Source organism: Lates calcarifer, linkage group LG5 (genome assembly GCF_001640805.2).
Source record: "Lates calcarifer isolate ASB-BC8 linkage group LG5, TLL_Latcal_v3, whole genome shotgun sequence".
NCBI lineage: Eukaryota > Metazoa > Chordata > Actinopteri > Centropomidae > Lates > Lates calcarifer.
The window spans coordinates 9,283,894-9,300,296 of record NC_066837.1 but is presented as its reverse complement, the minus strand read 5'-3'; the positions used below and the strand labels follow the sequence as shown (position 1 = coordinate 9,300,296).

The following is a 16,403-nucleotide window of genomic DNA, read 5'->3' as shown; positions in this document are numbered from 1 at the left end:
GCCACTGAGACTCCTGCAACCAGCCCAATACAATGGAGGTAAACTTTCGATTCATGGTGTTCATAACCTTGAAACATTCCATTTCTGTGAACAACTGACCATACAATTAAAACCAACGTGCAGTACCACCTGATCTGCTGCTGGTTATTTGGGTTATTTCACAGTCCTTGTTTCTTTAAGAACCATTTTCTACTGAGGATAAAAACAGGGAAAAACTGTTGTGGATTATCCTGAGCAATGCTGTCTGTTTCTGGAAGGAGTTTTGTCACTGATTTGAGCACCACAAATAAATATCCGTTTACTTGTATTGCATGTATGTATGTATGTAAGTAGAGGTAGGAGTCTCAGCAGTGAGGACCAAAACCCTTTCAAGTGAAACTACCAATATAGCTAGATACCACTAAGGATAAGTAGAATATTATGTTTTTGTAATTTGGATCAACTGACCCTTTAAAGGTCAAACAAATTATAAATATATTATACTAAACTATATTTTGTGAATAACTTTAGTGTCAGAGAATGTTGGCTGAGATCAACCAATGAGGAAACACTAAGAATACTACTGCCTTTGCTTCTATAATGGAACACTGCTGTTGCCTGGCAACCAGTAAATACTACTTGATTCTAGAGTGCGGCGTCTGCTTGATTCTAGAACACGCAGAGAGAGTTTAACCCTCAGCTTCACAGAACACACAGAGCTGCTGGCAGGTTCTAGAGCAGAGTGGCAGCATGTGGGTGTCTGGTGTTACAGTGTGGTGTGAGGGCAGGGGGTGTGTGGAGGGACAGAAGGCAAGACAGCAACCGACTCCTTGATGTGTCTGTCACTCTGCCTGTCTCCATGGTGACACACTCGCATGCCGATCCTGGTGTTATCTGTTCAGGTGCAACGCAACCCACCCTGGCAGACACCTCACTTCCCAAACCCCACCCATGTAGATGTAGATGTCTCTCTCTCAAACCAAAGTTCTGGCTGAGAAGAAACAGAGGCAACAGAAAGAGGAGTCCACAGAGTGAACCAGTCTGCCATCCAAAAACTCACTTTCCCATCATCCTCCTCTGCCTTCCGCTCAAACGACCGCTGTTCATGAACTGTGCAACTGGAAGAGCCTTGAGGTAGAGGTGAACAGGCGAGACAAGGAAAAGAAAGAAAAGGGGAAAAACAATGAAATATATGACTTTTATCTGTAAAGCACTTTTTTTATTTCACTCTATTCTGTTTACACCCAATTTTTACCCATACCCATACATAGTATATTTCTATTAGCAAATCTTTTATTTCAATTTGCATAAATGCACTTTAAATCTAAAGCCCTAATCTAGGGCCCTTTGCCCTCAGTAAGACGAAGGCAGCAATGTCACATGTCACATATTTATAAAATGCTTTTCTCGCCAGAGATTTTGTTCCTTGGTCCTGCAGTGTCTTAGTCATTTCTCGTAGCAGGGTTTGCTCTCGACTAATGATTACCGGTAGCTACAAAAGAACATGTAATTACTTACTAATTCTAGGGAAAATGGAAACGGCACTTCCTCATTTATTGTTTGCAGTTATGTCTAGTTAATTATTTGAGAAATGAACAACTTCGTGTGAAGTTGATGTTATCAAGTAATCAAGTGCAGTCTTTGAGATTGAGAGGCAGTGAAGAAATTAAATCAAGTCAGGTTTATATTGCCAATGTAGTCTTTCATAAGAATTTGGATACAGCTTTCATGGCTGGCTTTTTCTCCACATATCACTTTAGATTAGACAACAGCAGATTACAACAGATTAAAATATGTTAATTTATATATATTTTTTAATATTTTTTAACTTTACCATATAAATGTCTACACAGTATATTGTACATTTATAGAAATACATCAAACATGTTTTATAGTTAATTGTAACTGTACCACTTTTTGTAGTCCCAAGTGGATTTTCAACCATTACAGTAATGTAAACTTGTAAATGTCTTGTCAGGAATAAAGTCAACAAGATACAAGTGGGCCCTGATCCAATATATCATGACTAAAGTTCAGTTTAATTCAGTATAGACCTAGGTTAAGTTAGGTAGTAGGAGTGCTTTTCATTCTAAAGCCAATGTTCATCCTACCTTAATCCTAGTGCACTTGTTTCTTTGTTACACTGAAGCATTTGGATTTCTGCAGTCTGTCTCCTCATCTACTGTGCGGTGGTTATGGCTGCTCAGGCTAATGACACAGTTTATTATTACGCTTATTACAAGCAAATCTTCATGGTCACAGCTAAAGCACAAAAGGCACAAATTCCCTGGGCACCAATATGACTTTAGCCCAAGAAAAAGCCACCCGTTCCTGGCTGTTTACACCAGCACTTGTAAATAAAACGTAAGTTAAATTGGTATTATACAAGGACGGGGGTGGGAAATGCTGCTACTCTCTGATAGGAAACAGACAGGTGGTCTTTAGAGGGCCAGGTTGACTAAAAGCGAAATGAAGAAAAAATGATTTATAAAAGCAGTGATCCAAACAAACCCTGAGGCACCTGTTGTAGAAGTGAACACAGCCTTGATCAAATCACTGGATCACTGCTTCCAAATTCTTTTATTAGCAAAAGACAAACTCTGTAGTATCTGTGTCTCTGTAGCTGCGTTTGATCAACTAGCAGAAGGCAGCAGCGAAACAGACATTTAACTTCACCGAAAAATGACAAGAATTATCACTTCAAATAAAGCAGAAGATATTGCTTTTATGTCGTGTTTGGACGAGTTTGTGTGCTTACTCGCTGACTGCTCAACAGACTGTGACTGCTCCAAGAGATGCTCCTTGGCTTTAACCGACTGGGAGAGCACGGTGGCCAGGAGCTAAAAAAACACAAACACAAATACGCTCATACACACATACACTTAGGAGCACACACACACACACACACTCAAAAAATGAATCATTTACTCAAGCATAATCATTCAAAATGCAGAAGTTCCTTGTGACTCAGCTGAGTGCACATGTAGCTGACAGATTCTGGCTTGTGACCATCTTCCTCTTGCATTTCCTGCAATTTACTGATAATGACGTGACAGAAATCCCAGAATAAATACTTCTTTAAACAGATGATGTCCCCCCAGCACAACATGGGAGCAACATCCGAATTATGGCTAATTGATAATTCAGTACATTTTAGGTATTGCCTAAAAATAGACCAGCTATATCCGGTGATAAAATTAAATTTAGAATGCACTGAAGGTGTTAGAGAGCAGACCTGCAGGGTGCATGATATCACAGATTATAAAGTGAAAGCACATTAGACACTGGAAGAAAAAAACTGACATTATGCACAGAGTATAAAATACGCTAAGGACAAAGTCTGTATCTATCACTTCACTATTTTGATCCCAGTTTGCAAGTTTGTGTTGTACATTTGTTGTTCAAACTCAGTCTGTTGTAGTTTAAGACAACTCATTGTTGTAACTAAAAATACATACTGGCAATTATAGGGTGCATAAGTTGTTATATTTTGAGGTGAAGTGAGGTACTAAAGGATATTTTTCAGTAGAATTTGGATGTTATAGTTTGTCTAGACAAAAATTAATTTTACTGGTGGTTAAAAAAAAGCACAACCAGGAGGCCACCATCTTAATGCACCTGGTCTACTGTTGAAAAAAAAAAAAAACTGATTCTGATCTCTCCAACGGAAGAGCAGAGCAGGAAATAGAGCTGTGGTTAACTTGGTAACTAGAGTTGTGTTTATTTCCTGAAAATGCTTTATTGTTTCCCAGAAACAGCATGCTTGTTGCTTTGTAAAGATCCAGTAGCAACGTGATGTGCAAACGCATGCACAGAAATAAAACTCGAGAAGAGTCTTTTACCTTTACTCCTTCAGCTTGTGCGTGCAGGCCTGGAGCGTTAAGGCCATGTGTGTTAACTCCTGGTGTTGGTGCAGGGTGGGGACTGGGTGCAGGGGTGGTCAGAACGTGTGTGTTTCCAGAACTCTGCAAACTGCTTGATGACCGAACGCTGCCAAGACTGCCCACACTGCCACTGCGATCGCCACCTCCACACACAAACATGTACACAACACATACAGTATTATACAAAGACCCATTCCTCAAATACATAACTTCACATAGTTACCCCAAAACACCAGTTTACCTGCCAGCGGTTTGCGTAGCACCCAGATATCTTCACAGGTGCTGCTCTGCTGTCCCAGGGTTGGAGAGCCTTGAGGACTAAGCTCTGCAGTCCGCGAACCTGTCTCGCACACACACGCACACACACACATGCACTTATTATGGCCGCGTTTTAGTCTACATTTAGTGGACGTACTTAAAACCAAAAATGCAGTAGTCAACAGCTACACAAACCCATGTCATAATGTGTGTAATATAGTTTCATATATAACCATGTTTAAGTCTTAGATGAACATCATCAAGCATACAGGCTCACAAAAATGCACACACTCACCTACGCATTCATAAACACATTACTCATAGTGGTTGCACCATCTCTTAGTGCTAATAATTTTGAGACTTGTAAAATCCTACAGACCCTTGGGCAGATTCATCATTGCGTTTGCATAATACTAACAAATATTATGCTCATAACACCATGACTTTATTTTGTACAAAACATCCAATCATATGTGGCAAGCAAAATTATAGGAAAATGAACATAGATGGTAGTATATAATAGTAAATGATGCCTCTAAAACCTTTGAAATATGTACAGTTTATTAATTTGAATATTTAATTTAAAGGCTCAGTTCACACAAATCACAAAAGCTCCTGTCATAATGAGTATACATAAGAATTTTTTGTTGTAAGTGCTTATTATTAGAATAATTCATGGATTGTTTTCCCTATTTTTTGCCCTTGGCAATATTTCCTAAAAGAATAAAATGGCAGCAGAAATGTATCAACACCACAATGAGTAAGTGGGGAGATGTACTTTTTTGTCATCTGGGTGAACTGATCTTAATACTGCATACATTCATACATACATTTACATTCATATATATGGGAAATATATCTTGTCAAACAGTGTGGAAAGGATGCTTATCTGTGATTTAAAGTGATGCTACAGTATGTACCTGTCTGACTCTGCTGCTCCTGAGAAGTGGAGAGAGGAGGAGGAGGAGGAGGGGGAGGAGTGGACAGAGGAGGAGTAGACAGAGAAGGAGGAGAGATGGGAAGAGGAACGTACCCAAAGGAGGAGAACCGAGGGAGGGACTGTGTGTTGGGGTGAGGGGGTGGAGGGGGAGGCAGATGCAGGGGGAGGACTTTGGAGGGGGGGTATGAGTGTCCGTTGACCGAGGCAATGGGACAGGGATTGGGCCTGCGGAGCAGGAGGGTGTGGCACTGCTGGGAAGGGGAGTGACCTGGACACAAGCCAGGAGGAGGGAGGTGCAAAACAACAACAACACAACAACAACAACAACAACAACTGATCAGTCAACTTGAAACAAAACAAATCTAATCAGATTTGAAAATGTATAAAATAATAACTGATTAAAATCAAAATATGAGAAAATAATACATCCATATATTCACAGGGAATATATCTCTATAAATTAAAATATAATATCACTATAGTAACAAAGCAAACAGACAGTATGAACAAAAGCATCACAATCTAGCAGAGCAGGTTGGGTAGACAGGTTTATTATTTAGGGAGGGTGACAGAGGGAGCAGAGATATAGAGGAAGGGAGGAGGGTCAACAGCAAATAGGGGACAGTATTTGATAAATGGAGATGATTGACAGGTTGGGAAAACAGATGGGCTGTCTAAAGAGGCTGATGATGCTGCAGCTAGCTACAACTAATGATCAGCTATAGCTACAGAACAGCTGTTGAACTCACGCACACACACATGCAAAAGCATTCTCACACATCCTCCCACCCGAACACAAAAACACACACAGCTGTGATGTGGGTGGTCACCTGCCCTCTTGATCACTTCCACCATATTGGAGGGAAAGTAGCCCACGCGGTCATTTCCTGTGCGGTTGTCGTGAATACAGCCTTTCCATCGACCATCAGAGTGTTGCTCCAAAACCTGTCAACACACAGTTTACAAAAAATAGAACCTGTTTACTCCTCCAAATCAAAAATTGGATTGGGCTCCACAAGCTAAGCTAGCTAAAAAATTGTGTAGCAACATCAAAATTTTAACTAGATATGTCTTAGCCAGTAAGTAATGTATGTAGTAATGCTCGTGCCATAGTCAAAAGCAATAAACTTCTAATAATAATAATCGATATTTTAAACTTAAAGGGCCAGTGTGGAGAATTTAGTGGCATCTAGTGGTGAGAACACAGATTGTAACCGACTGACTATTCGTCCCCTTACACCTCCCTTTCCAAGTGTGTCAGAGAATCTATGAAGGCCGTCAGGTAATAAAATGACGCCAACTACTGCCTCAACTAGTCTATCAAGTGAAGAGGTTTGTTTATAAAGCTATATTTAGAAAATACATTTAGTTGTTTGTCTGTAAAACTATCGGTAATAGCTGACGTATATTGTGTTCTTTCTTCCCTTTCATCTTTGTCATCATTATGTCAATGTAAAAACGTGAAAGGTGTTTGGTTTTTGTAGAAACATGGTGCTGCAACATAGATCCCCATAAATGTTACACACTGGTCTTTTAACTGCCAATCTTTGTTTTATCTGCAAACATGGAAAAATAAATGTATTTCAGAGTTACTTTGCAGAAGGAGTACAATATTCGATTAAGCTAACCTAACTGAAGCTATTTAGTCATTTAGCTTGTCTAGCTAACAACATTAGCACAACCATTTGTAATTTTAGGTATGTTGTGTTATTTTTGCAGGATGCAATTAAAAATTTTCCTACTACTGTAAGATCAATGTACCGTGATAATGTCTCCAGCTTTGATGTTGAGGCTGGTTAGGTCGTAGTTGTTGCAGTAGTCCTTCAGTGCTCGCACCTGCATTGCAGCTGAAGCATCTAAAGACACGAGTATGGTTTGAGTGAGCAGTACAGATGAATGGGATTAAGTAGTGGACAAGAGCACAGCAGGAGATTTTCAGGTTAGTAGAGCAGAAATGAGGTAAGAACAGAAGAGAGGAAGGTGGTAGAGCTGGGAAGATTAATACATTCACCACTGAGTATTGGAAGTGGAAATGTGCCATTATGTATATTCATGAAATATTCAGCCATTTACCACTGAAAAGTGAAAGTAGTGATTTTGACACGTTAGCTGGTACTGAATGATATCACAGTGTGTAACTGCGTGTGTGGACATGTCAAAGCATGTTATTCGTGTCATGTGTGAGGGTGTCTTTGTGCATGTCCTCACCTCGCAGTAGCTGTTTGATCTCTCGGCTGGCCTGTGTGGTGGTGAACTGGTTAACAATGTCCAGGGCTGTTTGACTCAGAGTGTTTCTCACCCCTGCACTGATGCCACTCTGGATGGAAGTGGAGGAAGAAAATTAAATGAAAATTAAAATAAATTAATGCGGGAGACAGGGCTCTGACAGAATTTGATGGAGTACCTGCCCTTTAAAGCTGCAACGTGAAATTGTGTCACACTGAGTTCATAATACTGGATATATACTGTGTATTGGGTGCATGGATTATGTGTGAATGGGCTCCTACAGGTACAGACAGGTAAACTAACCACCAGACTGAAAGAGACCCAAAATTACCAAAAACAAAATGTTTTGCATCTCTTTATGGTAATTTTTTGTCAATTTCTGGTAGTTTTGCCTCTCTGTTTGGTAATTCTATGTCTCTTTGTGGTAGTTTTGCATCTGTTTGTAGTTGTTTTGAGCCTCTTTGTACTCGTTTTCTGTCTCTTTACAGTCCACACAGAGACTCTGGCCCATGGTCCCTGAGCCTGTGTCTCGTAGGCCTGATTATCCGTCCGTGATTCAGTGTCATACTGGCTGTGTGTACTTGCCTGCTGCTAACATTTGTTGTGTCTGCTGCCTCAGCAATAACATCAAAAGTGAAATACAGCAGGATATGAGAGAAGACTGAAAGCAGGCCCTGTTCAAAAGCAGGGTTAAGCATCAGCATTCTTATTCATCTGAAGGTGACAAAAGGACTGAAAAATGTGAAAAACAGAGCTGTTTTGAATACAGCACAGCAGGTAGATTGCTAACCAGTCAGCTACAGTTTTATGTAAAAGCTAATACAACCCACTTCTTCATTGCACAGCTCAGTGGAATGAATGACAAGTGCTGAGGTTTAAACTTTCTCAGCTGAGGAGAGAGAGGCAGCTTTAACAACAGTAGCTTATGTAAACACATTAAACAGACAGGCACACAGATGGAGAGACAGACAGGTGGACTCACATCCAGCAGCAGGCGTACTACTTCTGTCTTCCCACAGAGGGCAGCCTGATGTAGTGCTGTGCCAGACTCAGATTGTCTGTTGATATCTATACCAGCCTGGATCAGCAACCTGAAACACGAAATAATAAAGATGTTAACCTTTCTTTATATACCTTTATTAATACAAATGAATGACAAAAGTAAAGTAAAAACAAAGTCTATGTCTCCTTTATACTGCAACTGTCAGGTGGACACACAGAGTGACTGACTGACTGAACGACAGGTAGATAGAGCAGGTATGCAGACAAACACACACTGAGAGAGGGCAGACTGTTTTTCACACCGTATGACTTCGATGTGTCCGTTCTTGGCAGCAAGATGCAGAGGTGACACTCCATTGGGGTCGGAGGGTTTTGGTTCCAGCATGGCTGCACACATGTTACTGCTGAGCAAAAGCTGGACCACCTTAAAAACAGGTAGAGACACAGTACCAGTTAAACAACCACGTAAAAAAGATTTTATGTTTACTGCTCCTTCTGAATGAAAATTTAGATTTTAAATGGGAAAATCTGTGAATTCAAATCATTGCTGCAGAAATGGTCTGTTGACGATTTGGACTATTTTAGCATCTAGGTGTGTTGGTTTCAATAAGTCATTGTGTTGGAATGATCTCCTTGTGCAGTAAAATCAAAGCGCGTTTTCAATACTATTTATTGTTCTGCAATAGCCATTTAATGTATTACATTTACGTTAACATTAGTTACATTTATATGATTATATCTGTCTTCATAATAGTTTTCATTGTTAGTGGCAGAGTCTGCCATTCTTGCATTGGGATTCAAAATAATACAATGAGGAATTCATAGGAAACACTCCTTTTTATTGTCAGGCAGTCGCAGAAAACATAATATTACATGTATTACATGTGTTACATGTGCTATTTCGTAGGCACATTGTTTTCTGCATTTTCTGTTTAAGATATTGCAGGAAGTCATGAGTGTGAAAGGAGCCACCACAGTGAGCTGTCAGATGAAGAGTTACAGGATACAGGCTGCACATCTGCAACTCCTTGGCAACATAATAAGAACTTTCCTGTGAGGAAACCACTGGTGTTTTTGACAAAGCAGCTGCTCAGGGAGTCTCTGTAGTATCAAATTGCAATTATTGTGCAATTATAATGTTAAGGTGCCTTTGTTCTTAGGTTGTTTTTCTTTAAAGTGTTGGTTCTGTTCCCAGTCTTGGCCTGGGCGCTCTTGAAAAAGATATTTTAATGTCAATGAGGCTTCCCTTGTTAAATAACGATTGAATACAGTTGAATAAAAATCCATTTTTTGTTTGGTTTCGGTCAAATCTACTTACTCCGACGCGTCCAAATTCACAGGCGAGGTCCAATGGTGTTTTCCCACCTGAGTCTGAGATACACGGGTTGGACTGGTGTTGTAGCAACATCTCTGACTGTAACAAACACACACACAAACAAAGATCTTGCCCTGTAATCTGAGTCTTGTAACAACCACAAATCATGCATGCATCATCAGGCGTAACAGATAAACACACTTTACAGTAACACACACGTGGCCACTATACACACCAAAACACACACTTACAGTACACACACACACACACACACACACACACACACACACACACACACACAGTTACCCCATCGTAGTGTCCATGCTGTGCTGATAGGTGGAGAGGGATCTGCCCTTCATCTGACTGTCCATTGACTGATGACCCGGCCTTCAGCAGCATTTTCATTGGTTCAGTCTTCCCCTGCCATGCAGCGTAATGTAGAGGACGCATCCCTACATAGAACGCACACATATACACACATACACACACGCACACACACAGACCAACGCATACAAAAACACACAGCCAAAGATGACAGCACAGTAAAACACAGACATACAAGAGCCCACGAGTACATGCACACAGACGTACAAAAAAATGAGAATGTAAAGACATATGAATGCATGCACATACATACACTCAATAATTGTTATTTCTTACAGACAAATCAGTTTGTCATTGCACACACAGCAAGCAAAAATACACTGATTCTCTCAACATATTTTATAACAGAATCACTGCACTCAATTGTTCTTATCACTAATTTACTTTAGTGTGCCTATTACAGTGAAATAACTAATTCATCTCTAAGTGTTGCCAGATAAATTGAAAATATGGATATATGCATTGGAATTGATGCAATTAGTTGATTGACAGGAAATTAATCAGCGACTATACTTTAAGTCTTGTCACCACGGTCTCTGGGAACTCTGGGAATCAGTAGATTAATTTATAATGCAGGCCTAATGTGAAAAACATTTCTGTAATATCTGTCTTACTGTGGCAGCAGATGTAGGCACAGACTCCCAGTGCCCCTCCTGGAATTGCAATCTTATTGTGTTTGACAAGCTTGTGACCCTTTGTGACCTGGGGAGTATTGCAAACATCATACTCATGGGACATCTGAGACAAACTGCTTTCAGACAAAGGGCAAGACAAGATCCCCCTATAAGAGGCTTAAAAAGACCTAAGAGAGTGTTGCAGGAGACTGGACAATATAACTCATTCCTGGAACAATGTAGGAAATGCAAAGTGATGCAAAGTTCAGGTGAGAACGACACCAAAATGCACCGTAGAGTCATTAACGGTGGCTCTAACCAGAGGACATTAAACACCGTTTTGTAGCGGTGGCCACAAGGGGCAGTGAGCATGTTTCTCATGGAATCAACCCAAGGCCCCCCAGTCTTGATACCAGTGATGAGCCACATCATGAAGCTGACTATAGAGCCCCTTCAGGCTCGGCTGGCAAGAGGGAGTCCTGACTCAGAAGAGAGGTGCTGGCAGAATAAAGAGGCACAGCAGCTGCAGGAGTTACAGAAGCTAAAGCCTGAGTATATGGAGAGATGTGAGGGCAAATGAAAGACCTTCTGGAAAGTTTATTTATTTCTTTTTTTGTGATTTTGTGGGATAAGAAAGGAATGTGCATCCTGAGTTTCTCAAACTTCAGTTGTAGTGTGAGTCATATGTCCTGTGTGAATGTTAGGAGGCAGTGGAGTCATGAAATACAACACTAAGAAAACTGTATATTTTAAGTAAGGAAGGGTAATGCTAATTGTGACCTTGTCCTATTTGACAGTTTTGCACTGACAACAATAATGAAACTTGATAGTCCCACTAAATTGGTTGCCTGTTTGTGGAAATACCCTCAACTGTTTGGACTATCCTGCCAGAGTTACTTTGTACATAGTTGATCGTTCCCTTTTCCTGTTTATGATTTTTTTGGACAGGATATGAAGTGCAAAGGTCCAGGCCTGCAGGACATCTACGTCAGTGATCTCAATTAGGTTGGTATGTTGCACAAAAACATTTTGTTGCTGTTCACGACGTAGGTCTGAGACAAGTTGTAAACACAATACTGACCACATATCATCAAGTTGATATGGTTTACTTGTTAGCAGTTGCCGATTCGAACACCTAACTGATACGAAGCATTCATTTAGAGTCGAGTTTCTGGCCACCTAATGAATGTAAGACTGATATTCACTCTTTTTTTGTTGGGAAAATATTTGGCTCAACCAGCTAGCATGTTCACTCACTATTTGCTAACTCTGTCTGACATTTGGTGCTGGGCAGGTCTTCCTGTCACTGTCTTCCCGCCTGTCAAAGAATTGACTTTAAAACTCTTCTGTTGCTTTATAAATTATATATTATATATATAAATTAAACAAATATATGTAATATTTATATGACGTCCTCTGAGCAGCACTACATCTTCAGGGTAGTCTGAACGCTACAGCGAGTTGCTGTGACAAGATGAGCTGGCCAGGCTGAGGCTAACTGGTTAGCATGCTAACTTAAGTAGAACAGAAGAAGTGATAGACCTAGAAGCAAAACATTGCTGTTGCTTTCCACTGCTGGAGACAGCTCTTGGAGAGTAAAGGAATGAAGTTTGATGATGAAATCGCCATGTTTCTTCTAGACTAGTTTGTACAGCTATTCATGCTAACGGTGGCTATGTAGCGATAGCAAAACTTGCAAAGAGCTCCTCTAGTGCCTTTTATTTAAACACTTTGTATTTCCTTGTTATTGATAGGTACTACTCAAAAAATTTGCCTTGTTGCAAATAGAAACAACGTTAATTAGAGCAGTGGGAGTGAATAAAAGCAAAAGCTGCTGTAGAAGTGAGTTGAACTATAGTCGGGTGATAATCTCTGAGGATATGCCACCATATATTTGATTCATTGTTAAAATGAAAATACTGATTATAGCAGCTTTAAGACTGACCCTTAGATTGCTGCATGGTGTAACATAGTGTGAGCATCACATTGAACTTTACTGAAGACAGAGTGGAAACACAAAGCCAAGGTTTCCAGTGAGCTTTAGTTAGGGACTGAAAGACTGATTTGAGGTTTCCCCACCACCTCCATGGAGAGAAACCCATTGAGCAGCTAGGGCCACCTGGCAAGGATGCCTGCCAGGTGTATGCCTATATTTAGAGACATACTGGGCATGACTGACTGACAGTGTAGCGACAATAGGCCTTCATCCTGGAGGGATTATATCTCCCATCTGCCCTGAGATTTCTTCTCCTGGAATCTGCCAGTGTGGGAAGGAGATATTTTCTGGGGGAAAAAGGGAAATCTGGTCTGCTCCGCTTTCACTTGGCTCTAAGTCCTGCAGACATGAAGCGCTCTCTTTCTATTGTCTATTGTTTGCTGTGCACACAAATCTGTCACTTCTCATAAACACTGTACACTGCACAGAGAATTTTTTTTATTGCTTTTCCAACAAGCTCACCTTTTGTTACATAAAAGGGTATTATTGGTCACGCAGGGGAAAGCCGGAAATATGTATTTATTTGGCATCTTTTGTGATTGTTTTGTTTCTAGCTGCTTATGTGTGTGTTTCAGAGTAACATAGTGAGTTGTAAGGACACTGGAAATCTGTGTATTTTTACCTTTGTGGTCTTTAATATCCACCGCTGCCTGGGCCTCTAACAGCAGAGAGATCAGCTCCTTGTTACCACTCAGAGCAGCATGGTGCAGAGGCGACAACCTTCACACAGAGACAGATTATGTATAAAAATACACTTATTCAAATATGTAGTGTAAAACCAGAGCATAACTTTGCTGAAATAATCTTCAGCGTAGAGCAGCTCCGCCCCTCAGCTCTGTGTGAGCGACGGGAGGGGGCAAATGACCTACTTCCATTAATAAGCAATCTCTCTACCCCCGAGCCCAGCGTACACACAGCATGCCTCTGTGTGTGTGTGTGTGTGCGTGTGTGTGTGTCTAATGGATCACGGTGAATATAAGGGCTGGGCCCTGGAGTCAAATCAACGAATCATCAGTCATTACACAAGGAGTTGAGTCCAATTATCTGATTCCAATCAACATAATAAAAAGATCTGTGTTATCTGATGGGGCCAAATAAAACACAATCGCAAACCAAGCATGTGCGCACAAAAAGCTCAACCAATCATGTGTCTAAATATAACCAAAATCCATAGCTGTACATTCAGAGCTGATACAGAAACACTTCTGAGCACATTAGAAGCTGAGAAATGTTGGCTTTGCTTTGAAGTTATTGGTCTTTAAATTTGAGCACCTTAGCTGGCTACGAGTTTCAGAGATTTAAGCAGGGGATAATGTGTATTGACAGTGTATTGATCACAAACATAGATCTTTTTTCCTTTGCTCCTGTTAGTTAGATGATCAAAACATGGGTCAGCCACAGAACAAAGCCTCTGGGATTCGTAGGAGTTTGGTGTTTTGCTCAGGGTTAGTTAAATTTGAAGATGTTTCTTGTCTCGTGGATCAAATCAGTGATCTTTTTTTGGGGCATGTGATCCATTAAAATTAATTGATGTCTACTTGTGATCCCAGCATCACATGGTCTTTAACCAGTTCAAGCACCAAGTAAATTTCTTCTGTGTGAGACTGTTTCATTAAATTGATATTTAGTGGCTTTAAGGTGCAAAGTTATTGATTAATTTCAAACAATGACAGAAGTCTGATTTGTGCTCATTGATTCCCAAAATATTAAGGTGTCGTTGGAGATGAAAAAACACAGAAATTACAAAATGCTTTAGGTAGAACGAGGAGAAAAAATGGAAAATGGAATGGGTTCATTTGAAAAACAAACAAGGAAGGGAGATAGCACTGAGGAAAAACAAAAACAAAAGTGTGAGAGAGAAAAAAATAGATCCATGATAAGGAGGTGGAGTGATATAAACGTGTTGGAGTCCCTCACCCATCTGCATCCTGGATGTTGACATTCACCCTCTTTGCTGCTCCGAGGAGCTCTGAAACAGAGAAAAGAGACACAGGAAATGAAATGGAGGAAAAGAGGAGAAACAAAGTCATTACAAAAACAGTCCAAATTTAAACCTAATCAGAATTCACTGATTAATGCATTCTGCCCCTGTACTTATTCTAATATTTCACTCCCTGCAGGTTGAGTTGACAGCCACACTTTTACACCTGTGAGTGCTCTAGAACAACCCTCTGCTTTGTTACAGTCTCCTCACTGCAACAACATAAAAAGGTCAAGGAGAAGAGAAAAGTCAAAGAAGACAAAGAAAAGTCGTAGGAAGTAGAAACAGGAAACTGCGTTACGTTCAGAAACAACTTTTTTTTTTAATTGAATCAGTGCAACATTTATGAATGACAGCAGAATCACCAGGAGGTGGTTGGGGAGGATGGTAGATAAACAGTGGTTAGGTTTAGGCAACAAAAGCACTTTGATCAAACACGAGAACTGCTGAAATACCACTGCTTTGATCAGTTAGTCTTCTTGTGTTATTGTGCGACATTCTCTGGTGGGAAAAGTACTCATACGCTTTGCGTAAATAGAAGTACCACACAGCAAGATTAGGGAAAGATTGTTTTTGATTGCATACATTGCGTCTTGAAGTCACTGTGAACTTTTTCTGTATTAAACCAGACCACAATCTTTCTCTAAACTTAACCGAGTGTTTAATAATACTGTAGTCACTATAAGTGGATATTGTACTAAAAGATTTTAGATTTTTAAACAAATACGTTGCCTGCGAAAAATACGTTCAGTATCAACTTATCCTCATGATGTTGATAGAAAACTAAATCTAGTTGCAACTACTTAAACATAAGCATACATACAAACATAAACTGAGCATTATTTCTAGGAGACAAGGTTGATCTGTGGGTTCATCAGCAAAACAGAACGTCTGTGACATACTCATGGCTGGGACTAATGATTATTTTCAACATCGATTTATCTACAGATGATTTTCTCAATAAATCAGTGGAAGGTTTGGCTTACAAAATAGTTTAAATGTCTGTCGCTATTCCCCATAGTCCAAGGTGACCTCTTCACAACACTTGTTTTGTCCAAACAACAGTCCAAAATCCAAAGATGTTGAGTTTAAAGTTACATAAAATAGAGAAAAGCAGAAAATCAGGGACATCAGAGAAGTTGGAACCGGAGCATTTTGCTTTTAAAAATCACTTATATGATAGCTACATTATCAAAATTGTTGCAGATTAACCTTGTATTAATCAGCTAATCAATTAATCATCATAGCTCTAGAGGTATTTGATCCCTCCGTCACATATATGAGACTGTGTGTGTGTGTGTGTGTGTGTGTAGTATTTATAGCATGTTTGGGTGTATATACACGTATCTGTGTCTGTGATTAAGTGAGAGTCAGTGTGTCCTTGATCTTTGACTCAAGCATCAGAAAGATGAAGACACCACACAACAGGAAGGAGAACATGCACATATACATTAACACACACACACAGTCTGAAAAGGACACAGAAAAAGCAGCTTGTTTGTCTCTCTGCCTCCACTTTTTCTTTTTTTTTTTTTGGTCAAACCCTCATAATCCACAGGCCGTAATCTGTAGCTGTCCCTGTAATCTGGGGAAAAGCTTCTCCCTCTCCCTGCAGCTCTATCTACACTTCATCCCTTCATCCTGCTCTCACACTCTAATTTTCCCCTGTAATTTGCTAAAGAGTGCGTCCTGATTGGTGCTTCTCCTAGTTTCTGTTTACACTCTGCAGCTGACATTCTCCTGCGTGTGTGTGTGTGTAGATGTGTAGGTTCCCCCCTCTCTATCTTGGATTAAAAATAAGATCCATCCCTCCCTCCTCCCCCT

General features: G+C 40.2%; 1 protein-coding gene across 3 annotated transcripts in view; it reads right to left on the bottom strand.

Annotated features, from left to right (window-relative positions):
• Positions 1-16,403, bottom strand: part of LOC108888463 (caskin-1) — a 32,175-nt gene that overhangs the window by 9,013 nt on the left and 6,759 nt on the right. For all 3 annotated transcript variants that reach the window (XM_051070557.1, XM_018684452.2, XM_051070558.1), the window contains exons 2-14: positions 14,516-14,567; positions 13,221-13,318; positions 9,911-10,056; positions 9,608-9,703; positions 8,592-8,713; positions 8,270-8,378; positions 7,270-7,378; positions 6,823-6,917; positions 5,892-6,006; positions 4,105-4,203; positions 3,822-4,006; positions 2,738-2,819; positions 1,040-1,107 (exon numbers count right to left, since the gene is read on the bottom strand). In XM_051070557.1, the coding sequence (XP_050926514.1) occupies positions 1,040-1,107; positions 2,738-2,819; positions 3,822-4,006; positions 4,105-4,203; positions 5,892-6,006; positions 6,823-6,917; positions 7,270-7,378; positions 8,270-8,378; positions 8,592-8,713; positions 9,608-9,703; positions 9,911-10,056; positions 13,221-13,318; positions 14,516-14,567 (1,376 nt within the window). The remainder of the gene's footprint in view (positions 1-1,039; positions 1,108-2,737; positions 2,820-3,821; positions 4,007-4,104; positions 4,204-5,891; positions 6,007-6,822; positions 6,918-7,269; positions 7,379-8,269; positions 8,379-8,591; positions 8,714-9,607; positions 9,704-9,910; positions 10,057-13,220; positions 13,319-14,515; positions 14,568-16,403) is intronic.